Below are 25,855 nucleotides of genomic sequence, written 5' to 3'. Positions count from 1 at the left end.
AGAGCAAATACAAAAGTTGAAAAGGAAAAACCAAAACGGGGCTTATTAAGAAATCTAACCTAATAGTAAAAGAAAATTATGGTAGGCAGAATAAGGCTTCCCAAAAATGCCTACATCCTAATTGCTGGCACTTGTGAATATATTCTCTCACATGGCAAAAGGAAATTGCAAATGTGATTAAGTTAAGGATTTAGGATGGGGTGATTATCCTGGATCATCCAGGTGGGCCCAGTATAATCATAAATGTCCCTGTAAGAGGGGGGCAAGAGGATCAGAATCACAGATGTGACAATAAAAACAGATGTGACTGATGACATGGTTGGAAGGTGGCTATGAACCAAAGAATGTGAGAAGCCTTTAATAAAGGCTAGAGATGGCAAGAAATGTATTCTCCCAGCGCCTCCCTTAAAGGAGCACAGCCCTGCCAACACACTGACTTTAGCCCCATGAGATCCATTTTCAGAGTTCTGGCTTCCAGAAGTGTAAGATAATAAATGTGTTGTTTTGAGCCACAAAAAGTGTAGTAATTTGTTACAGCCACAATGGGAAATGAATGTAAATATAGAGTCTATTCCAAGAAGTAATAGAGAGCTTAGCAATTTTACCGGATATAACTCCAGGTGAATCAAAGAGTTAAAGGTAATAGGCAAAAGTTTAATTTTTTAGAAGGAATCACATAGGCCCTGACTGGTGTGGCTCAGTTGGATTGGTGTCATTCCGCAAAGCAAAGGTTGCCAGTTCGATTCCCGGTTGGGGCACATGCCTGGGTTGCAGGTTTGTTCCCACAGTCAGGGCAAGTATAAGAGGCAACCCATCAATGTTTCTCTTTCATATAGATGTTTTTCTTCCTCTCTTTCTCCCTCCCTTCCCCTCTCTGTAAAAATAAATAAAATCTTCAAAAAACTGTATAAAAAGAAACCACACAGGAATACCTCAAAAAACACAGGGTAGAGAGGAGTTTCTTAAATAAGACAAAATATATATAAACCATAAATAAAATTAAAAGATTGTTAATTCATATACATTAAAAACTAAGGGCTTTCATGAATCTAAGTCACCATAATACGCTTGGGGGGTGGAGGTAAAAAAAGATACTTGCAACATTTGAAACAAACAGAAGCTTAGTATATGCAATATTAGAGAATCTTTAAGAAAATGATACACACTGTCAGCCCCAATAACCACTTAAAAATAAGGAGGAACAAAATCTTGGAGTGGGGGGGGTAGGGGGTGAGATATGGTATGTGGACAAAGGTCTGTAATCAGTAAGGGTGTCAATGTAGAAACATCTAATGCTGTAAGGATTTTTATGAGTAGATTTGAGCCAAACTGACTACAATTGCCAGGAAGCAAAACCTCAGTGGATTGGAAAAAATGCTGCAGAAAATGGCAGTTTTGCACCTTATTTTATACATTACAATCAAAAGAGGAGCTGTAAGGAGTTACATGAAATATCCAGGAAATAGATTAGAGTGGTGGAAGAAAGCAAAGTGGAGAAACCTCTGGGAATGGATAAAAAGTCAAGTGACAGACATATATTTCTTTTACATAGGTGGGTACAGGAAGTTAACAAGCAACACTGAACACGACACCAGCAGCAATGAGGGGATTTGTGTTCTCCTGGTGCGGTGCCTGTGCTTTGAGGAGTCCAAAAGAAGGAAATTTGACATTCCACTTCTGGCCAAGATGGGGGCATAGGTGGACGCACCGTACCTCCACACACAACCAAGATTAGGACAACAACAATTTAGAGGTAGAATAACACCCAGAACTGACAGAGAATTTATCTGAATGGAAGTCGGACAGCCAAGAAGTTGAAGTAGACCCATTCATCCAGACCAGTAGGAGGGGCAGAGAGGAGCAGCCGGGCACAGGTCACAGTGCGGGTCTCAGTGAAGAGAGCAAAGAGAGTTGGGCACATAAGGCAACTGGGGGGCACATAAGGCCTCTGGGGCACACAAGATTGCAGCAAGTGGACCCTGAGTACACAAGTGGCAGCTGGCAGACCCAGTGAGGCGGTGATTATGGAGCAGGGCAGAGCGCGCAACCCAGGATCTCAGAGAGAGCAGAGAACGGAGCTACCACCATTGTTCCCTCCCACCCCTGCCCCCACATACAACGTCACAATCTAGCGACTGGGGTGCCCAGCCCTGGTGAACACCTAAGGGTCTGCCCCTCACCATAACAGGAGCGACCAGACCAAAACAAAAAAAAAAAAAGAGAGAGATGTCTCAAACAGAAGAACAGATCAATGCCCCAGGACTCATCATTTTAAGCAACCAAGAGATAGCCAATCTATCAGATGCACAGTTCAAAACACTAGTGATCAGGAAGCTCACAGAATTGGTTGATTTTGGTGCAAATTAAATGAACAAATGCAGGTTACCATAAAAGAAATGAAGGAAGATGCATAGAGAACCAATAGTGATGGGAAGGAAACTGGGACTCAAAACAATAGATCAGAAGGAAGAAAAAACAACCAAACAGGGAAGAATGGAGATATAAGAATTCAAAAAAATGAGGAGAAGCTTAGGAACCTCCAGGACATCTTTAAAAGTTCCAACATCCGAATTATAGGGGTACCAGAAGGGGAAGAGGAAAAGCAACAGATTGAACAAGTATTTGAACAAATAATAAAGGAGAACTTCCCCATTCTGGCAAAGGAAATAAACTTCCAGAAAATCCAGGAAGCTCAGAGAGCCCCAAAGAAGTTGGACCCAAGAAGAAACACAACAAGGCACATCATAATTACATTAGCCAAGGTAAAAATGAAGGAGAGAATCCTAGAAGCAGCAAGAGATAAGGGGACAGTCACCTACAAAGGAGTTCCTATCAGACTGTCAGCTGATTTCTCAAAAGACATCTTACAGGCAAGAAGGGGCTGGCAAGAAGTATTCCAAGTCATGAAAGACAAGGACCTATATCCCAGATTACTCTATCCAGCAAAACTTTCATTTAGAATGAAAGGGCAGATAAAGTGCTTCTCAGATAAGGTCAAGTTAAAGGAGTTCATCATCACCAAGCCCTTATTTTATGAAATGTTAAAGGGACTTATCTAAGAAAAGAAGATTAAAAAAAAACATGTATAGTAAAAGGACAGCAAACTCACAATAATTAACAACCACACCTAAAGCAAAACCAAAACAAACTAAGCAAACAACTAGAACAGGAACAGAACCACAGAAATGGAGATCACATGGAGGGTTAGCAACAGGGGAATGGGAGGAGGAGAGATGAGGAAAAGGTACAGAGAATAAGTAGCATAGATTGTAGGTTGAAAATAGATAGGGGGAGGGCAAGAATAGTATGGGAAATGTAGAAGCTAAAGAACTTATGACACATGGACATGAGTAAAGGGGGGATATGGGTGGGAGAGGGTGTACAGGGTGGAGGGGAGTGAAGGGGAAAATGGGACAACTGTAATAGCGTAATCAATAAAATATATTTAAAAAAAGACATTCCAAGCATATGTTATCATAGATGCAAAAGGACAATAGACAGTGAATTAAGGTAAAGATTGACTTTTTTAGGGAAGATTCTAGTCTAGGACATGACTGCCCACAGTGGCCTGCTTTTAGTTAGAAAAGTTTTTAATTTCAGACTGCCCTATGTGGTTACTTTAGGTCTCTGAGTTTATAAGGCCATCACACAGGCCTCCCCCGAGTAAACCACATAGGTTTACTATGTGGCCTGTTTTCATCCACAAGAGCTCCAAGAACCATCTAGCAGAACACCAGCTCGATCCAACACACCGTGTTGATGAACTGATTTCATCTTCTGGTAAACCCTTAGTCTCATTATACACTCATTATAATAAGTTAGCATTCTACATATACAACATCACCATAATCAAAAACAAAAAGGCCCTATAAGGACACAACATGGCTTACAGGGCTCTTCCCAGAAGTACCCACCCCTTTCCCAGAAAAATCCTAAATATCCCTCCTCTTTATTGAATGCCTTACCCCTTGAAAAATGAGCCTCAGTAAAAGAAGTAAATCCCACCAGGAAGGGGCTGCTCTGTCTGTGGAGTAGCCATTCTCTGTCTCATTGCTTCAGTAATAAACTCTCTTTAACTTTAAACTCTAAAAAAAGAAAGGAAGGGAGGTAGGGAGAGAAGGATGGAAGGAAGGAAAGAAGGAATGAAGGAAGGAAATGATACATAGTTCCATTTAAAAAATGGGCAAACTAAGTAGGCATTTTGCACAAGGTGAGGCATGAATGGTCATAGGACATGTGATAAGATGCTCAATTTAATTAACAATTAGAAAAATGCAAATTAAAACTTCAATGAAATACAATTTCATAATTATCAGACTGGCAAAAATTAAAGTCTGACACTAGCAAGTTTTGGCACCCACCTATACTGGTAGGGTACTGCAAATTAGTGTAGCTAGTTGGGAAGCAGTTTTTCATCATTTAGTTAAGTGTGCATATCGTAAAACTAGTAATTCATATGTTAGGTATATAAGCAAAACCAAGTACTTCATATGGTTGCCTGGGTACTTGTATGAGACTATTTTAGCAACAATGTCCACAATAGCAAAGCACTAGAAACAACCCAAGTGTTTATCAATGATAGAATGGATTCATTACAGTATAATCATGAATGGAATACCGTACCATAGAGAAAGGAACTACAGCTGGAAATTCAACATGATTGAATTTCAAAAAACATAATTTTGAGCAAAAAGACAAATCACACATGATTTTGTTTATATATATATAGCAAATTTTGATATGTGGTACTTTTATGATTATTGATATAGATATATATTTATATATTCATTTACTATCATTAATATACATAAATGTGTTTTTTCATACATATACATATATGAAAAAACATTTCTTCCTTATTTATCTGAAAATGTCATTATTTTGCTCTTTTGAATGATAAATTCCCAGTTGACATTTTCTCTCAACATACTAATGATATTATTTCACTGTCTTCACACCTTCCTCATTATTGAGAAGTTTAATTTCAATTTTCATTCCTCTGTAGTTCATCTGTCTTTTCATTTACATTAAATCTCTTTGCCTTTGGTATTCCATAGTTTCATAATGATGTATCTAGGTATGGATTTATTTTTACTTATATTACTCAGAATTTGTTAGACTTCCTGATTTTGAGCATTTTTAGGCATGTCCAATTCTAAAACAATCTAAAATATTTTCCCTTTGACCCTGACTGGTGTGGCTCAGTTGGTTGAGCGTCGTCTCACAGACCAAACGGTCACCAGTTCGATTCCCAGTCAGGGAACATGCCTGGGTCACTGGCCCAGTCCCTGGAAGGAGGCAATTGATCAATATTTCTCTCCCTGACATTGTCCCCCCCTACTCCTCTCTCTAAAAATAAACAAAATCTTTAAAAAAAATAAAATATTGTTCCTTTGAATATACCCTCTCTTCCATTCTCTTTCTGTAACTCTTATTTTAATACACTAGGTAGTCTCATTCATTGTCTCCTACTTTTCACTTCTTTTTCTCTCTATATATTGCAGTCTGATTTATTATTTTATATTCTAGTTCACCATCTCTCTTGTAGTACATGTATTCAATTAGATATTTGCCTTTTCCATTGAATTTTTAATTTTAATGACTGTATTTTTTTTGTCAGAAGTTCTAGTTGGTTCACTTTAAAATCTACCTGCTTGTTTTTTCACAGAGTATTGACTTTTGTTATGTTTTCAATGCTTTTTTTGGGGGGGGGTCTCTAATAATTTTTAAAATAAAGTGTCTCTCAAAAAGAATCTCATCCTATGAAGTCTTCGGTATTTAATTCTGCTGTTTGTTGACAGCTGATTTTTGCTTCTAGTGGACTGTTTCACTAAATGTTTTGCAATTCTGAATTGTGCAGTTTTATATGTGAGAAACTCATGCAGCCTGGGTTGGGTGCATGGCCCTCTAAAGAAGGCATTTGTTTTTGCCTGGTAACCCAAGTGTATCACTAGCCAGAGACATATTTTCATGTTAAAAATTTAGTTCCTGTATTTTTGGACCATGAACTTTTGATGGACCAAACAGAATTATATCCCTTGGGATATTTTTAAATCCATATACATATTTGTACTAAAATAAATTATTTTATTGAGACTTTGTTTATTTAATCCAGATTTGTTGAGTATGATAGGCAGTAGGAGTACAAAATTTACTAAGTCTCCATTCTTGAGAAGAGGGACATGAAAACAAGAAGTTAGGTTTAACATGATAAATTTTTCTGGGCTATATATAAAGGGTAGGTAGCATAGAAGAACCACTACTAGTGGCTAGAGTAGGAAGAGCAAAGGGGAAGGCATTGCCTAGGTACTGGTAAAAATGAGCCTTGTATTGCTGCTAATAAGAGAAAGCTGATAAAAGGATAAGAGTACATGGTTGCTCTATCCTTAAGATGGCACTATAAACTCACAATTCCTATATAGAGAGAGCGTACATAAAAATAACTGCAACTTATCCAAAAATTTCACTTAAACGTTGTAATGCAAACTTGAATGGCTCTTGTGTGTCCAATACCAAGTGCTTGCACATATTATTGTATTTAATCTCTACAGCAACCTAAAGAAATATACTCAAGTATTTGCCCCCACTTTGCAGAGTAGAAATAGGAATCAGAGACGTTGTAAGTGACTTGCCCTCAGTCACAAAGCCTGTAGTGACAGAGCCAGGATTTAAACTGAGAAAGCCCAAATCCAGAAACTGCGCACTTAATCACTATCACCTCTTCATAGTAATCCATGTGTTGAAAATGCAACCACATTAGAATGATCAGTTATGAAAACTCTTTTATTCCCCCCGCCCCAGTTCTATAGTTAAATTGCACAGGAAATTATGTCCCCACCTGGGAATAAATCAGAGTCCATGTTGGCAAGTCTTAGTTGGCTGCTCTGCCCAGACTTGGGCCAGAAGGCTGGCCCTGCCCTCCCCAGTCAGATGCCCCTCCCAGGCCTCTCACAGCACCCTGAGCATGTGAACTTATGGTACTCGGCACTCTAAATTGCACTGACAGGTTTAGATCTGTTTGGCTCAGAATATGTGAGCATCTTTGCAATTCCCATGCCTGATATAATGGCTGGAGCATAGATTTCTCAACAAGTCTTTGCTGAACGTTTTCATCTTCCACATTAAACCAGATCTTGCGTCCCAGCCACTTTTCTCAGGCTCCTTCCTCTTTTTCACTCCCTTCTCTACATAACTGATCTCCAACACAAACAGCAAATATAGGAGAGAAGGAAATTGTGTGAAAAAGTAGTTTTTATCTGAAACACTTGTGTGTTTAGGTGAAAACTGGAATAAATGTAAACACGGGGTTTAAATTGTAAGCGGTACCTATTAGTATGCCTTCCCCCTAGTACATTTCTAAACCTGAGAAAACTATATTGTGCTTACTACCATCCTTTCATCTTTCCATCCATGTGAAATATAGTTAAATGAATGCAAAAGCAACCTGGAAAGGGAAAAGAAGCTTCCAAAAAGCAAATCCAGCAAAATGAGCATACATGAGGAAGAGTAAATTAATCTGTTTACCTTCCACCTTCTCTCTTTCCTTATAGGAACTTCAGGTTGTTTCTGAGCAATAGCTGGTAAGAATTACCTCCTGCCTCTCTGCCCTATGTCAGTAACTAGTTCCTAACTCTTCCCAACACCACAATTCTCAAAGTTGGTATCCCAAATAGTGTTTCTGGTTTGGCAACATTTGGGGCAATTTTGGTAGCCAACAAATCCTCTGGAATGTGGGAACTGGGGACCTTTCACTAGAATTTGAATTAGTGCTGTGGATGGAGTTGTCAGGAGAGTTAGATTCAGAAGGCAGTCTTATAGGGATTAGAACACAAGTTTGGCAGTGAAACAGACCCAAGTTCAAAACTAGGCCCTACACTAGCTGCTGCAACTTGAACAAATTCACCTTTCCTATTTATAATGGAAACATCACTACATCTACTTTGTGGGTTTTTATCAGGATGATACCATGAGTGAATTCAGGTAAATCTCTGAACAATGCCTAGAAATAGTAAGTATTCAATAAATGTTAGCTATGATCATTACTATGGATTTATGTAATCCATTAACAAGGGGGCTGGTAATAATATGACTTAACTTTCCACATATTATAAACCCTTTACTATGCACTAGACATTAGGTCCTAGAGAAACGTTCTTCATTTCTTTTTTGTACTTTTTAAGAAAAAAGATTTTATTTATTTATTTTAGAGAGGAAAAGGGAGAGAGCGTGGGAAACATCAATGTGTGGTTGCCTCTCATGCGCCTCTTACTGGGGACCTGGCCCGCAACCCAGGCATGTGCCCTGCCGGGGAATCAAACTGGCCACCTTTTGCTTTGTGGGACAACACACAACCAACTAAGCCACACCAGTTAGGACTAGTTGAGTAGTTTTTGTTTTCTAAGTAATGTATTCAGGGAGGTACAATGCTCTTTATATGTTAATTTATGGTGGGAATTGAAATTCTTTAGCAGGAAATCCTCCCAACTCCATCAGAAGAATGGATTCTTAGGCACACAAAGCAGTAAAAGGTTATAGGCTTTGAGGTCAGAGAGACCTGACTCTGAACTGAGTTCCTTCACTTAATAGCTGTGGAATCTTAAGTTATTGTTTTACTCTTCTGAGCCTTGGTTTCCTTATTTCTGAAAAAAAAGTTAATATTTCCAGCTAGAAGGATGTTGAAAGGGTTAAATTCATTCATTCATTCATTCATTCATTCATCCTTCCATCCATCCATCCATCCAAGCAAATATTTATTTATTGAGCACCTACTATATGTATACCAGACATTCTTCTGGGTACTAACACTACAAAAGTAAACAAAACAATCCAGAATTCTTATCCTCATGACAGTTTAAATTCTAAAAAGATAAAAGGTGGGGGGGGGGAGTTGAGAATGTTTATGTGAAATGAAAAGCTCTTTAAAAATTATTCCATCAATGTATGCAGTGCTTATGTCACTAAGGCCTTTTATGTCAATAAAAGGCTTCAGAAGCAGTTAATTGTGGCAGAAATTCAAATCAGAATCTATGTTCAGTAGTAAAGATATTCTGACAACAAAAAATAATGTAGAAATGAGTTAATTACCAGTGAAAAGATTTTTACATTACTTTTTATTAGGTAATCCTGTAATTTCAAAACAGCTCTTTGGGTATATAAACATGTATATACAATTTTCTAATGTGTAAATGAAAAGCAGTAGTTAATTTTAGCTGATGGAATTTATATTACTCAAAACTTTACCAAAACATTTGTTATAAAAATCAATAAAATTGTTTAACATGTTTACAAAATTTTGGGGTGTGTGCACATAATTATTTTCAAGCTTGTTTTACAAACAAAAGAGTGCAGTTTCTATCCATGTGATCATAGTGACTTTCAAAAGGAGTTCAAAGGCAGAAAAAAGAAGTAGCATTGCCTCGTAATACAGCATTAACTAATACTGACTTACCCGGGGACACTCATGAAAGATCCTTTGTTATCACATGTAGTAAAAATATTTAAAAATTAATATTCCATTTCCATGATTAAAACAGAAAGCAAGACTTTACATTCTTAGACTAACTTGTTACCATAAAAATTGCATTCATTTTGCAGATATGACTGACACCCCACATTTCTTTAAAAATATTTATGATATCTGAAATTCAAAATGAAACCCACAGTCTTATTCTCCTCCCTGTACATTCACTGAATGCAGATTTAAGTGAGCACACCTCATTTCGATGGTGCCCTTTGTCTGTGCACTTGAAAGATGACTACAACATGGTACCTGTGTATTTTGAAATGGTACCCAAATTAAGATGATCTATGCAAAACCAGCAGCCTATACTTGTAGAGACAGTTGTCATATGAAAAAACAAAAAAAGCCCTGAGTCAGTATTTTTTGCAAAAGCAATGAAAAAGAGTGCTCTGAAGTTATTTCATAACTTATGAAATAGTTATGGTTGTCCAGTATTCATTTATTTTATTTTCATTTTGATTGAAGAGGTATGGCTTTTGTTTCATTAATCAAATTTGGGTCATTTCCTAATACTCAACTTCATTTAAATCTTCAGAATATCCTGATGATTGCTGAGTTGTATCTTCCACTTCTGTCAGGAGATAAATAGACAATAATAGTTTTCTCTATTTTTATTGTAGAAAAATACTTAATTGGCATTCTTAAGATCTGAGACTGTTTCAAAATTCCTTTTCAATTAAGCTTATTTAATTGGGAAAAATACTGTTACCTGCACAGGGTCCTGCTTGAAATTTAACATCATCGATGGCAATATCACTTCTTATTGACACTCCCCGAATGGCTTCAAAAATTATCTGAAAGATAATGAATATGTTTGATTTAGAAATACAGTCATCCTGACAAAACAGGGCTGGTCAGGGGCAGATCCAGGTTGCATAGGTCTAGAAGCCAAGATTGTTCTCAGGGCCCCCTTTAAGAAAAAGAATACAAAATCACAAATTCAACTTTAGGTATAAAAGAGAATATTTACTTAGAATTAATTTAAAGAAGTTCACAACAAATTACTGAAGGCTTGGCGATTCAGAACCCTTTCTTCTGAGATCACTGTCAGCAATTTCCAAGAAACGCTCACCTTGAAATGCTTCCTGGTGATGACCTGACTTTTCCTCCCCCTCCCCTGCTAGAATATTCTACTCCCAGCACTCACAGGGCCCATGAAAGTCCTGGGCCCAGGAGCTTAAGCTTCCTTAGGCTTTCCATAAATCTACTTTTGACACTGATGGTAGGTGGAAGAATTTAATGTGACTGATGAGACCCATGTAACAACAGCAAAGCATAATAATTAAATTTACCAAAAAAAACCCCGTTTCACTTATTATATTAAATACCATGACATCCAAGAAAGCCCAGGAAAAAGATGGAAGCAGTTTTATGACTTTAGATCCTGAGAAGAAAATAATCAAATATTCAGGGTCTAGGGTAAATCAATTGCATTACAATCTCTAAGGCAGCCTGCTGAATACTCCAGTGAGGCTAATAAAAAGTATCCAGAAGACACATTTTCTCTACTCATTTTGTAAGCAAATGACTCCCCACTGGACTAGATTGTGATTTAAAGTAAATCAAAGCATATAAAGTGGATAATTAATAAGCATATGAAACTATCTTAAAATTAATGACCCAAAGAAGCTTCAATAACAGCACTGTGGCAAAATAACATTAATAACAATTCTAAGGACCCATTCCTAAACAAGGATCCAAATCATTGTCAAGAAGAGAGAAAAAAGAGTCCTAATAAATCTAGACAACAGGACATATGAATTAGTTAATAAGCACTTTGGTTTTCTGAAAAATAAGAAAACCTGTTTTTTGTTCACCAAGTCTGCAATATAAAGTGTGATAGACCAATTACTTGATGGCATTATATTCTTAATAGTCTGTGGTTGGGCTAAAACACTCGATTTCATAAAACCTCCTTTGAATTTCCTCAATACTTGAATAATAACTATTTTATAGCATTACAATTTTGCCTGTGTATTATACATATACATCCTATTAGTAAGTAATTGAGACTATTTAAGATAAGATAAAAATATTATTTTTTTCAATTTAAGTGTTATTTTTTGAAATGGGTTCTAAGCCATCAGGACATCAATACTTATTAAGCTTTTTTAACCAAGCTATTTAGTAAATGGAACTGCTGTGTATTTCAGTCCAGGGCATCAGAAAACATTTACTGAGACAACGGGCAGCATGAACAAGAAAGTGTGGAGACCTGGTCTTAGTTGAGTACCTGACACATAATATTTCCTCGTAAATGTTAAGCAGTATCATAAATAAGGATGGTGGACATATTTCCGTGAGCTGAGAATCTGTCTCACACTTTGTTCCACTGGCATCAAAATAAAAGAAACCAAAGAGGAAAACACCTGAGAGCAGAGGAGGAAAGGTAAGCAAAGAATCTTAAAGGAAATAAAGTCATTTTGTGTTTTTGATCAATAGCCAACTTAGATTCTGACTTCATGCTTTAATAAATTCCTGGGGGAATTCCTGAGACAGGAGCATGATTAAAATTTTGCCACTTGATAATATTTCTTCCACAAAGATAATCTGATGACTGGAATGTCATTGGGAGGCCACCCATACATTCTCCATACAGGAAGAGTCTCAAACCACAGGAGCACCACAGCATTCTGAAAGTCATCTCCACCTGCCTGCCCCCACTGATGATGAACACGCTTACCAGAATAGCAAGTGGTGAACAGATACTTATTAAAATGAGATATTTTGGCCTTATATGTACATTGAAAATAATAGCTCATCATGTCTGTCATGGTGATATGAATTAGAGACCAGAGAGGTTTGGAGGGAATATATTTTTAGAAATAATAATAATATCTTCATATTTTAATACTTTAAAGTTTGTAAAACCATTTCAAGTACATAATCTTATTGGACCCTCACTTAACTCTGGTGATATCATTGTGGCAGGAATATTATCCCATTTCAAAAATATATAAATCTCAGAGAATGAGACCTTTTCTGAAAGTCACCAGTGCTTATGACATCCAGGAGAATGAGTGTATTTTTGGAACTTCTGTGGTGGAAGGGAGTGTAGACAGTGGCTTAATGATATAACTTTGGAACCAGTCAGATCTGGGATCAGATTCTCACTCTGCCACTTACCAGCTGGGTGTCCAGTTTCCCCTGACTATAAAGAGGAGCTATAAGATCAATTGGAAGAACTTATGTGCAGCTCTTAGCACTGTAAGTGCCTAGCACATGGAAGATGGTGTCTGTTTGCACAGACACTAGGCTGTTTTGAGGAAATTAGTTCAGTCTCCACATAGTCATTTGGGAAACCTGAGGGAGTCACTAAATCCAGAAGAAAATTCCTCATGGCAGTTTTATATCTATTTCATTCTAAGCCAAAGAGAATAGTTAGAAGTCTTCCTTCCAGATTGTGAGCTATAAATCTCTCAGGCCATTCTGCACCCTTTGAACTTGAACACCGAAAGGTACCAGCCCAGATGCCTCACTACTGTGCTCAAAAAGCATTTGGGAGAACCAGTCACCCAGCAAATCTGCTATATGCAAGGCTCTGTACCTGAGCCCCTGGGCTTAGATGCTGGGAGTCACTCATCCTCCAGAACTCAAATCCTAGAACTCTTGTGCATCAGCATCATTGTGGAGGGGGGATGGTTAGAAAAACAGTACTCAGGATTCACCTGACAGACTCAGATTCATTTAGTTTAGAACAGAGATTCTGCATCTTTAGCATGTATAAGAACCACCAGGAGGGCTTGTTAAGACACCTATTTCTGGGCCCCACCCCCAGAGTTTCTGGTCAAAAACTCTGAGGTGGGGCCTGAGAATGTGCATTTTAGGTGAGTCTCCTTTTAGGTGACTTTGCACTTTGGGTGTTGTTGCTTGTCTCAGGACCACATTTTGAAAACATCTGAATTGGGAATGGTGCCCTTGTAGCCTAACACAATTAATTCATCACCTTTGAATAATGATAAACTATAGTAGTAAGCTCCTGAGGGATCCACTTTCCTTCTGTAAATAGGCATTAAATCATTGTCAAAATAATCCTTGGGGCTATCTGGTATTCTTCACTAAATTTCTAGACAGTTTTATCCATGCTGAGATAATGGGCCATCCCTGGATGATGGCACATCTTCCCTCTGGCACCTGTTCTTTAGCAATGCTGCACCCTGGATGGCAAAGCAACCTGGCCATCTGAGCTTCTGCAACTCTTCCCCATTTAGATCTGTAGAAAAGTCACTGTGGTTGTGGGTGGTATAAAATAAAGTCCTTATTTTTGATAACTCTTCCCAGGAAGATTTAGGCTTAGAGCAAGCAGCCTGTGGTTAAAGTTGAGATATACTGGGCCAGGAGGTTTATCAGCCAGAAGAAAGAAGAGGAGGAAGCAGGACTTTTAGTTGAAGGTCCCATCTGAGAATTCCTCAGAGCAAGTTCAGAAACAGTCAGGGGTCTGAAGGTTATCTCCCCAGAGTTTTCTGAAACTTTGGCTCATGATGAGCAGGTGAAGTCAGTGACTATCGGGAGGCCACTGCTGATTTAGACTAGCTTGGTTGCTCAGCCTTATCCATTGGAATATAAAAGACTCATTCCTGTGGCTGCCCAGATTCTTTTCTAATTGAGATCCAGTAGGATGAAGGTCTTCTATAGTACATGAAAAGACCCAGGGAGAAACCCAGGATTTAGAATTAAGACTCTCAGTTTTGCCCTGGTTTGGTGGCTCAGTTGATTGGAGCATAGTCCTGCAGACCAAAAGGTTTGGGTTTGATTCCCCACCAGGGCACATATCTAGGTTGCAGGTTCGATCTCCAGTCAGGGGTATGTATGGGAGGCAACCTACCGATGTTTCTCTCTCACACTGATGTTTCCCTCTCTCTCTTTCCCTCTCTCTCTGTTTCTCTCTCTCTCAAATCAATAAACATATTTAAAAAATTAAAAAAGAAGACTTTTGTTTTTTCCTGCACAAATGCAGACAGAGTTAAACCTCTGGACCACATACTCTGATAAACATAGGCTTATAACACAAGCCTTTGTATGTGGGTAAAGATGAGTGAACGATGCAGCTGCAACAGCTAATTAGGTAAATACCATGTTTAGAAGGAAGATTTTCTTTTAGAGATTTGCAGGACACATAGAATGTACTTGACACGCATAATGTACCAAGACAAAAATAGATACACTCTCATCACTGGGCTGCAGAAATCACTTTGTGCATAAATACCCAAAGCTGTCTCTCCCGCCTAATTTCCCATTCACTGCTCAGATTTAATCAATATAGACTAATTGTGTTTACTCTTAAACAAGTACTGCCTTTATCTATGACCCTGAGAAAGAACAAAACATTCTCTTTGGTAGCAAGAAAAATGAACATCAGAAGCTTGCAGGAACGTTTTCCAGTACTTGACTCTCCTCTCCTTTGTCTTACCTGGTGTTGCCTCTCACAGCTGTATTCAACCTGCACTCGGAGCCAGGAGATGCTCTGTTCACCTCTTCTTCTCCATAAGAGGAACTCCTCTCTGTCACCTTCTTTTTTCAAATAGACACTCAGCAGGCCAGTCCCTGCTCCATACATATGGTAGAAAAAGGTCAGGCAGTGTTTCCCGGTGACTCCTCGCAGAGGCCCAGACGAGAGGTGTGCTTTCTGCCCATACACCATGTGGGAGGCCTCGATGTACATGTAGTAACCTTGGGAGCAATGCGAAACCAGGTATTGTTAAAAAGGAAACATTATATTCTCTCCTTTCTCTTTTGAGTAGTGTTCCTGGAAATGAATTAGAGCTATTGGATGACTTGATTATAGTACTGATAAAGGATATTATCATTTTGGAGAATATGTATAATCTAAGGAGAATAAATATGCTACAAAATTTAGACCATCAAAGTATTTTTACTTAATAACTTATAATTCAGTTTAATATACAGGAAGTAATAGTTATATTAGTATTATGCCACTGATGTGGTAATAAACATATCAGAATTTATTCTACTAACTCATGTGCAATATCCTGGAGCTTCCAGACACTGGTTTAGGGGAGAGACCATAGGTTTTGCAGTCAGGTGGATCTGAGTTTAAGTCTTCACTTTAATATTTGTTGCCTCTGTGATCCTGGTCTAATGATTATGTTCTTTGAACCTATGTGTGTCATTTAAAAACAAGGGTTGGTAAATACCTGTGCTACAGAGCTGTGAGAGTTAGATGACATGTGTGGTGTATGCCCGCATGTAATACATATTCCAATATTAACTTCCTGTCCAATCCTCACTTCTGAAATTTTTTGTGACAATTCTGTTAATCTTGAAAACATGTTTATATAACATTTAATAGAATTGTGTATGATATTTATAATATTATATATCATATACTATATAACATGTTAATTATATACTATAAGATTTATGCTTCTATTTTCCTTTCCTAATTTTAGTTTGATTTTGAATTTGCTGGTTGCAGACAGAAGCAGGGTTAGTCTGCAGGTAAACAGGGTAGTAGTGTGCTGGAACCAGTTTCCAGGGGCTCCCGAGTCCATTAAGTGACTTCGGTTGGTAGGTCTAAATGACCCCATGTTGGTAGTTTTAAACGGGTCACGATGAAAGTATTTATACCACAGAGACAGGACATTCCTACAAATCAGCCCTCCCTCCCCCCAGAATAGAGCTGGTTGATGTTAATTAATTATCATCAAGTCACTGAAATAAGGGAATATATGAATAGTGATGACTGATAAAAAGTTTATATCTTTCCTACCTAAAAAATATACACAAATATTTGCATGCATTATTATTGTCTTCTTTGCCAGTATTGATTTTCTTAAATTCATGATATAAAAAATAATTTTTATGTAGTGTTATATCTCTCACTATTTCATGCAGGCAATAATGGATAAATCGAGAGGGGAAGTAAGAGATTCCAAATAATGTATGTAAATGAAGTGGTTGCTAGATATCTTTCTTTACAGTTAAAGTTTAATCAATGAGCTCTAGCATTTCCCAAAATACAGTGTTTGAGATACCCCAACCAGAACTCATCAGAAGCTCTATCTATGCTCCTTCAAAGCATTCTTCCCCTCTCTCTCCCCAATTTCCACAAATAGATCTGAGAAGTCCTACAGGCTATTAACAGGGTGAGAGAGAGTCCTGCCCAATTCAGTCTTATAAAATTGTGTGCACTGTGCAACTCCTTCCCCCAGTAAAATTATCATGTGTAAAACTGGACCTTCAGAGCCCTGGGGCGTGGCCTTCATTGCAACCAATCATTCCCATGATCTGCTTTAAAACTTAGGAAAAATACTGTTCATATTTCTGGAGTGCTCACCAATCCCATCCTTGTTACTAAAACTAATGGTTGAGCCCTGGCTGGCATAGCTCAGTGGATTGAGCACGGGCTGCAAACCAAAGTGTCGCAGGTTCAGTTCCCAGTCAGGGCACATGCCTGGGTTGCAGGCCACGGCCCCCAGCAACCGCGCATTGATGTTTCTCTCTCTCTTTCTCTCTCTCTTCCCTCTCTAAAAATAAATAAATAAAATCTTTAAAAAAAAACCCAAAAAACCAATGGTCAGTTTTCAGTCCTTGCCATTCTTGTGCTTTCAGTAACATGGGACATAGTAGATCACTTCTGCCTCCTACAGGTACCTCTTGGCTCTTATCTTGCCTCTTATCTTGGCTTGCAGGGCACTGTACTCTCCTGGTTTTTTCTCCCATTTCACTGGTCACTGCTTTGCTAGTTAACCTTTCTTCTTTCTTCAGAATCCAACCTTTCTTTTCTGGCCTGTTGACCTGGGGGTGCTCCAAGATCCAGTTCTTGAACTTCTCTATTCCCACTCACTCCTTTGATCTCATCTTATTTCATCACTTTAACTGCTACATTTGTTGTCATTTTTCAAATTTAAATTTCCAAATCTTTGCTGAAATCCAAACTGTGTAATGGACATCTCCACTTATTGTCAAATAGACATCTCAAACCAAACATGTTCAAAACTAAACTCCTAACAGCTTTACCTTAAAACCTACTCCACCCTTTCCGTTGGCCAGGCCCAAACCTGGGAGTCAGGTACCACTCCTTGCCTCCTCTTACTCTCCACATCCAGGCTGTTAGAATTCCTGTTGGATCTACCTTCAAAATATGCCTAGAATTCATTCATTTTCCTTCTTCCCACTTTTAGTGCTTCCTCCTGGTCTGAGCCACTATCATTTCTCACCTGGATGAACACAACACTTCTCAAATAGTCTGCCTGCTTCTACCCTTGTTTTCTGCAATCTAACCTCAACCTCAACATTGCAATCATAAATCTTTTTTTTAAAGATTTTATTTATTTATTTTTAGAGAGGGAAGGGAGGGAGAAAGAGAGAGAGAGAGAAACATCAATGTGCAGTTGCTGAGTGTCGTGGCCTGCAACCCAGGCATGTACCCTGACTGGGAATCGAACCTGAAACACTTTGGTTCGCAGCCCATGCTCAATCCACTGAGCTACGCCAGCCAGGGCTGCAATCACAAATCTTTAACTTCATTACTTTCATTCTTTCACTGGCAAGAAAATTGCTACATGAGAAGCATGATACACCTTCTTAACAAAAGCTAAAACTTACCACTCCTCTGTTAGAAACTTTTAACTGGCTCAGTATTTCACTCAGAGTAAAAGCTGAAGGCCTGACAATTAGCTTTAGGGCCCTATCCTATAATCTCCTGCCCATTCTCTTACTTCTCTGCTGCCCACCACCCTCCTCTCCTACTGTATTTCTCCTTACTCACTCTGTGTTTCATGGTCACACTGGCCTGGGATATGGTAGGTATACTACCGCATCAGGGCCTTCGCATGTGCTAATCCCTCTGCCTAGAATGGCTTTCCTCCCATGAACTCAAGTCTCATCGTCTCACCTCTAAGTCTTTGCTAAGCTATTACCTTTTCTACTAGGCCTATTTTGACTATACTATTACAAATTGCAACCCTCATCCTTTGGCATTCCACATTCCCAACACCCTAATTTATTATTTCCCACAGTATTTAATTGCCTCTTAGCATATTATATAATTTTTATTATTTTGTATCTTTGTCTGTCACCCTCCTCTAGAATACATTAAGGCAGAGATGTGTTTGGGTTTACTTTGCTATTGCTACTATGGCCCCTGATCCTAGAACAGTGTTTAGCATAAAAGATGCTAAAAAATATTTGATTAAACAAATGAATCTATTTTCTTCCACAGCGCTAAGGCACAAACCACGTTGAACACTGGCAGAGCACATGACTCTACCAAGGCCACTCCAGTTCTGTGAGAGCCTAGGCGATGAGACATGCACTTGACTAGGATGCTCCAAGGCAAAACCAGCATGAACCTCAGTTTTGAGGAAATTAAAATCATATCAAAGCAAATGTTCTCAAACTAGTTCCATACCATCTGATATATTGTTTCACCAAACACATAAGATAATTACTTTCATTCTTTTACAGGCAAGAAAACTGCTATGCGAGAAGCACTGGGGTTTTGGCACTTTCAGCAATAAAGGAAACTTTTATTGTTCTTTCCTTTAAGATTTTCGAACTTAAGCTAGGCTAGATATAAACAAATACAGATATACATAATCCTAATAGAAGGGTATAGTTAATATAATTCCATGAAAATAAGGTCAAAGCATGAAATGACCATGGTTTACCACCCTACTACACACAAAGATATCCCATTCTATTCTATGCAAAGCCAGTGGCACAGTGGATTGAAACACTACCTTAATAAGTGGAACCTAATCAACAAAACAAACAAATGAGGGAAATAGAACTAGAGACATGGAAATAAAGAACAAACTGACAGTGACCAGAGGGGAGGGGGATAACAGGAAAGAAGGGGACAGGGCAAGTCAAGGAACATGAATAGAGGGCTCATGGGCACACACAGTGGGGGGGCCTGACTGGGAGGGTGGGGCAGGGCAGGGGATAGCAATGAGGTAGTGGGGAAGGGTGGGACACCTATAATTGAACAATAATAAAAAAATAAATTCTATCTTCATGCATAACCTAAAAAAACCATTTTCTCCAAGAATGACTCTTAAGGAAACAAAAAGAAAATCAAAGAAAAATAATTTTTGCACCTGGCTTTGGGAATCCTAAGTTAAGGTAAAACATCAGTTGGGGGAAAGAGAGGAAGGTTCCTCTGAAAGATGCTGTCACGGGGAAAATGGCAAGTAGAACCTACTGGGGCCTGAAACATAATCTTTTCCCAGTGCAAAGAAAGCAATGGATCCATCATGAGTGAGAGATGCCCCAAGAGGTGTGTTTTGTCTAGTGATAACAATATGAGTCCCAGCCAGAATTGGTCTGAGGCCCTGGAGGAGAGAGGAAAGCTTTTATCAAAGCTCTAGGAAAGCTCTAGGATTGCCCAGCTGAATCTTTATTTCATGAGTACAATGCACTGGCTACTTAGACCTAAATGCATGAAGCATTCATTACTCTGGTGATGCTTTTACCTCATGCACCTGTGGTCTCGGGTGTCTGGGTAAAGCCTTAACCTGAGGTTTCCAGTTCCAGAGATCTTTGTGTTTGGTACCATGAAGTATGAAATAAATCTCCTGAGCTGTTGGATCTGGGTAATTGTGCTGCTTTGGGCAGAGGGGTGACACAGGGGGAATGTAAGCACAACTGTCTTTCTGGGGCACTGACACCAGCCTACTTTTCTTGAGCAATGTTGGCCTTCCCAAAAATACTTCAGGGATATAGTTTCTATTTTAAGCACATACGTATATGCTGTAAGACAATACTGATTTAGACCAATCTAGACCAACATCTATACCTACACATAATTGTAACATATTTGTCGGCTAATCAGAATTTGTCCTTCTGAGACACAAACCAATTATTCCTCTTGATTCCAAATATGTTTCTCTTTTTGACTTGCACATGACAGTTCCTTTCCCCGGAAAAGATCAGAGCTTCCTGGGGAACCAGTCTGGCTCACATGTGTTTGGACAGCAGAGAATAACCCCATGTGTTGACAAGCTTTGCCACATTACTACTCCAAATGTTGTCAGTCTCAGAAAACAAAAGCTCTGAACGGAAGCCAGAGAGCCCCAGCATCAAACCCTCAGACCAGCTCACGTGTTCCTGCACACAAGGGATTCCAGGCTGTGGAAGGGATTATTAACTGGAAAAAACAAATCACTTTCTCTTTGTGGGTCATTGTTTAACATTCAGGATGAGGGTTGCAATGGGTCCACGGGGGGGATCAGGGTCCCATCTGTTTGTTGCACAGCAATGGTGCTGTGTTGAGACACACACCATACTCGTCATCTGGAACAGTGAAGCAGTTGTCCTCCGGTCTTGCCACCCCCTTTCTCCGGGGCAGGGAAGGAGCCCGGGTGGCCTGTGCAAGGCCATGTGGAATGAACAGCTAGCTGTCCTCATTAAGCTGGAAGAGGATTCTAAACAACCAGGGGAAAAAGACGTCTTGGGAAGAACAACAGCTAAATGTGTCTCTAAAACTACCTTTTACCATGCCTTTTAAATAACTTCTAAAGTTTGTCATAAATGAGGAGCTATTGTTTAGAGGGTAGAAAGTTGCAGCTTTGGAAAATGAAAACGTTCTTCAGGTGGAGTATAGTGGTAACGCTTGGACAACCATGTGACTGGATTCAATGCCACTGAACTATTATACACTTAAAAAAATTAAAATGGCCCTGGTTGGTGTAGCTCAGTGGATTGAACATGGGCCTGTGAACCAAAGGGTTGCCAGTTCAATTCCCAGTCAGGGCACATGCCTGGGTTCCAGGCCAGGTCCCCAGTTGGGGGCGTGTGAGAGGCAACCACACATTGATGCTTCTTTCCCTTTCTCCCTCCCTTCCCCTCTGTCTAAAAATAAATAAATAAAATCTTTTTTTAAATTACAATGATAAATTTTATAAAAGCCTTCTCTGTGTAAGTAGGATCTGACATTGTCAGAAACTAGCATGATAAGTTACTGAAAGGTTGAAGGACACTGGAGATGTGGACAGTCTGGAGCAAATCAGGCGGTTACAGACTAGGTGGCTCACATTGTTAGAGGTCTATCAACTATCAAAGTTCTTAAAAGACAAGGACTCAAATTAGACTGCTATTAAATTTCAGCTATGTAGCACATTAAATATATAGCTTTGATTTTTTTTCTGACAGCGCAATTTTATAAATAAATGTCATTTGGCATTTTAATGTAACATTGGTATTTCTATCACACAAGAAGAGAGTATTCTTAGAAATAAATGGCTTGTACCTTTACTTAGTAGCATGTTGGAAGTGAATTTAATTGCCAGAAATCCAGAAGATGCACTGAAACACTAAACAGTACCAGAAAAGAAATTGATGATGTCTCTTTCTCTGGAAATTGTTAAAAAAATAATGAAGAGCTGCTTTTCCAGGATGAAGTTGGGGCAGCAGAAATGGAGGACTCAACTTTTAATCTGCTTACTGGTGAACTCAGTGAGCTAGGAAATATTACATAGAAGTCATTTCTTGTTAATCTGGGTAGTTATCTGTTAATTTATGTATTCTACTATCTTTTGGCTGCAAAATTTCTGTTAACCCCAGGGCAACTAAAACAATTGTTTTCAAAAAAAATCGTGACAGCATGACATCAAATAAATGTTGATAAAATTGCAATAGCCAATAAAACCCTGGGAAATTTGTTAAGACTTGTCTGTATGTCTTGTAAAGAAATAGCAACTGTGTCAGGAACTTACTGATTCTGCCAGGATAGTGCTGCTCAAGCAGGTAGTGGTGGGAAACAGAGACAAATCCTGGGGACTCCTGCCCATCTCAGTGCAAGCTGGGGTCCATCTGTCACAAATGCCTTTACGATTTTTTCAAATAAGAAACCAAATGATGGTGCTGGAATTTTTTTTTGTCTTTGTTGCTGTTCTACTAGACTGGCATGTTCAACTAGATGACTGACAGAAACATTAGAAATGTTTCCCAAAGTTTAGTCACACAAATACCAGGTTCATGCTATTATTTTTGTCGACCCTCATTCTACCTACACTATCATTCACTTCATAGTTTTCTTTCAGTAGATTCTGTTTTTATTATTTAAATACACTTATTCAAATGGGAAACTTATTAACATGAAAACAGAAAACAACTATAAATAATGAAATAATAGTTTTGATGTATTGATTATGTATTTTTCTTTTAGATGGATATAACTGTCAAATTTTTTTAAATGTTCATTCATCTACCCAGTAGTAGTTTGGAAAACATTGGTTTAAGGTCTACCAAACTACGAAGTCATTTTACCTGCAATGATAGGCCATGATTTTCTATTTATAAAAACACAAGTGGCACAGAAAATGAGTCCAAGAAAGTATCACAGAGATGAATATGATATTTTATGAAAGATTCACTAATTGTAAAAATAGAAGTACCATTCATTTCAATGGAGCTTATATAGTATCAAGCCTTTTCACAAATATAATGTCAGTTAATCATCATAGCAGCCCTAAGAGATTAGCAGGACACCCACTGTTATCCTTATTTCACATCTGAGGAAACCAAAGCTCAGGAAAGTTATGTGACCGTATCCTGGTTATGTAGGCAGCAAGTGGCAGAGTCAGCTCACTCTTCATCCATTTGTCTTTCCACTAGAGCACACCATGCTACCCCTTAGAATTCAGAAAGGTTTGTTGCATCTCCAGTTAGTGAGTCAGGGACTATAGTTCCCTTGGCATTGGAAAAATGATGATGTGTTCATTTTGATAGACACACAATAAATTGTTATATCTACATGGTGGCTTTTCTGAGTCTCTCTTTTTATTTAATTGGTCTACATTTACTGATCATCTAATACAGTTGTTTATAACGCATATTTGAATGCCTTTCCTTTTTCTATTTTCTTCTTGTGTATGTTTTCCAAGTATAAATTGATAGGCTTTAAGGATGAGTAGTGAAAAGGTAGAATGCAGTCTACAAGTACAAGTATATCCTTGAAAGTCCCAGAATGCATTCCAAAAGGGTTCTGTTAACACCAACACCAAATAAATACCCTTCAGTCATCACGGAGAAAGATATCATGTTGCTGGTCCAGAGTTTGAACCTATTATTTTACTAACATATAGGATAGGAAGTTCTGCCATTTTTGTACCTTGCCATTATTTTACTGTTTGTATTTGAAAAAGAGACATAGAAAAGATTCAGGACTAAATGCAAAAATAGCATTAAATCAATAAAGCAGAAAATAGAAGATCCTTTTTGGATGTAATTTCATTATTGTTTAAATTGTACATCTAATCACAGACAAGTATGCTGTCACTATCCCAGGATCCATGTAGAGAATACTTAAAACTCCCTTGAATGACTTTTAGTGTTTTAATATTTAAAATGTATATGAGCTTTAGCTGATTTATAAGATCCTATCTATCTGCAATATCCTATAAATCTATGAAATGTTACTAATTTGTTGAATCAATTAAAATTTTCTTATTATTTTAGACTATATTTCATGTTGAGGAGAAATTCCAGTGAAATTCATCTAAGCAACACTGAATTTACTATATAAGTCATTTCAAAAAATATGAGGTTATTGTCAAGTGGTTCCCATGATAATTAAATAAAAAGATATTTGCAGTACTTTATTACTGTGATAGTTGTCTCCAATATTTATTACTCAAGACTGAGAGTTATAAAGAAAAGGAAGGAGAAAATGACAGTCTCTCAGGCAGTTTATAGCCAAAGGCAGTATACATGTAAATTTTAATACTATCTTCATATTACCCCTCACCAAAGAACAGAACACCATACAATAACATAATTGCAGATACAGCAAGAACTTGGGTAGAACAGCTAGAAATATCAACAAAAGAATGCAGCTGAAAGAAGCTAGAGACACAAAGATTTCATATAAAACACCATGACTGTTTGGTTCAGTACAGAAGAAAAGAGTAAATACTTTCAAATTTTGAGTACTGTACAATAATCATGTTCTTAAATACATGATACTAAAAAATGTAATACCAGAGACATCTCCTTCTGGTTATGCTGAGTAACCTGTAGCAGACCTATATTTCTGCTGAGAAAAATTAGAAAAAAAATATATACACATCAAACACCACCTGTCTTAAAGCTGTAAGAGAGCTTCCCAAACAGCAAGGACATGAGAGGCCAAGATCCCGGGGGAAAAGGAAGGTCAGTGATGTGAGCTCAACATTCCTCAAGCAGCTTTTCACCTTGGGGAATTGGCCTATTTAGTTCAGAAGCTAAGCAGAGAGCAGCTAATAAGAGGCAGAGACCCAACAGATCTTTCTGAGTTGGGAAGATAATAAGTGAAGTTCAGGGCTACCCAAACCATCAGGGCTCGAGAGCCAAGTTTTGTGAGAAAAAAGAGGCAACAAAAAGTGACCCTGTTACTTGGCAATCTTCTGTCGAGGCATGTTCTAAATTCTTAAGTTTCAGAGGGCAAGGGGCAAGAAGACAAATATAAAATAAAGTATGGTTTTTGGCAATCTCATCAGCTAAAGAGGCAAAAATTGAAGTTTAGGACATACTAAAGAGACTGTCTCCTAATAAAACCAGAGGTCAATCCAGCAAACAGAATGGCACCACCACCTCAGGTTAGTCAGTTCTGATCGGACTAAGGTGACTTGCTTTACTCAGGTTGGCTATTTAAGAATAGGTTGAATGCTCTCTAGAGGAAAAAACATCACCAAGAATTCCATAATTTTTTAATCACAATGTCCACTACTCAATCAAAATACCATACATTTCAAGAAACAGAGCCAAAGCGGGGAAAACAGACAATAGAAACAGAACCACATGTGACAAAGATGCAGTTATCACATAATGACTGTAAAATAACTGTGAGTGATAATTTAATATGATGAGCATTTAATAATATGTTAAAAAAATAGATGGCAAGATGGAGAATTTCACCAATGAACTTGAATCTATTAAAAAGTAACAAATCAGGGGAGGGGTGTGAAGTTTTTGGAATGGCAGGGTCAGAACCTCTGAAAATCTTGGTGATGTTTCTTTCCTCCAGAGAGCATAAAAGCTATGAGAACACTGGCAAAAAAAAAAAAAAATAGTCAAAGCAACTCTTTTGGTACTCTGGAAATTAACTAAAGGCATGCACAACATAGGAGTGTTTATTCAAGAAAAATGAATAAATCTTGCTAAGAATGGTTAGCTTTTAACTTGTTCTAATACCATATTTATCTCTTCTACTCCAAGAATGACTTGAAAACCAAGAGCTTTACAACTAAGGTATCTGTGAAAAGCAGTAGCCCACAGCCACGCTCAAGGGGCAGAACAGGGGTACAGCGCACCAAAACCCTAACCCAGAAAATTGTCATTATTTGGCCTGTTTGGCAGCTCACTGAGAAGCTCCACTCTCGAGGCTTGTCT

The 25,855-nt window shown here is 38.2% G+C and overlaps 1 protein-coding gene across 3 annotated transcripts in view; it reads right to left on the bottom strand.

The window, feature by feature from the left end:
* Window positions 1-9,090: 9,090 nt before the first annotated feature.
* The window catches only part of MAMDC2 (MAM domain containing 2), a 126,880-nt gene continuing 110,115 nt past the window's right edge, over window positions 9,091-25,855 (bottom strand). For 2 of the 3 annotated variants that reach the window (XR_004902207.1, XM_036021737.1), the window contains exons 12-14: window positions 14,931-15,190; window positions 10,224-10,314; window positions 9,091-10,088 (exon numbers count right to left, since the gene is read on the bottom strand). Coding sequence is in view for 2 of the 3 variants with exons in the window: in XM_036021737.1 (XP_035877630.1) it covers window positions 10,027-10,088; window positions 10,224-10,314; window positions 14,931-15,190 (413 nt within the window). In the remaining variant the exon portion in view is untranslated. Of the gene's footprint in view, window positions 10,092-10,223; window positions 10,315-14,930; window positions 15,191-25,855 lie in introns of all 3 variants that reach the window. The other variant, XM_028517784.2, reaches the window with a different exon arrangement.

Source organism: Phyllostomus discolor, chromosome 3 (genome assembly GCF_004126475.2).
Source record: "Phyllostomus discolor isolate MPI-MPIP mPhyDis1 chromosome 3, mPhyDis1.pri.v3, whole genome shotgun sequence".
Taxonomy (NCBI): Eukaryota; Metazoa; Chordata; class Mammalia; order Chiroptera; family Phyllostomidae; genus Phyllostomus; species Phyllostomus discolor.
This window is presented reverse-complemented; position numbering and strand designations above follow the sequence as displayed.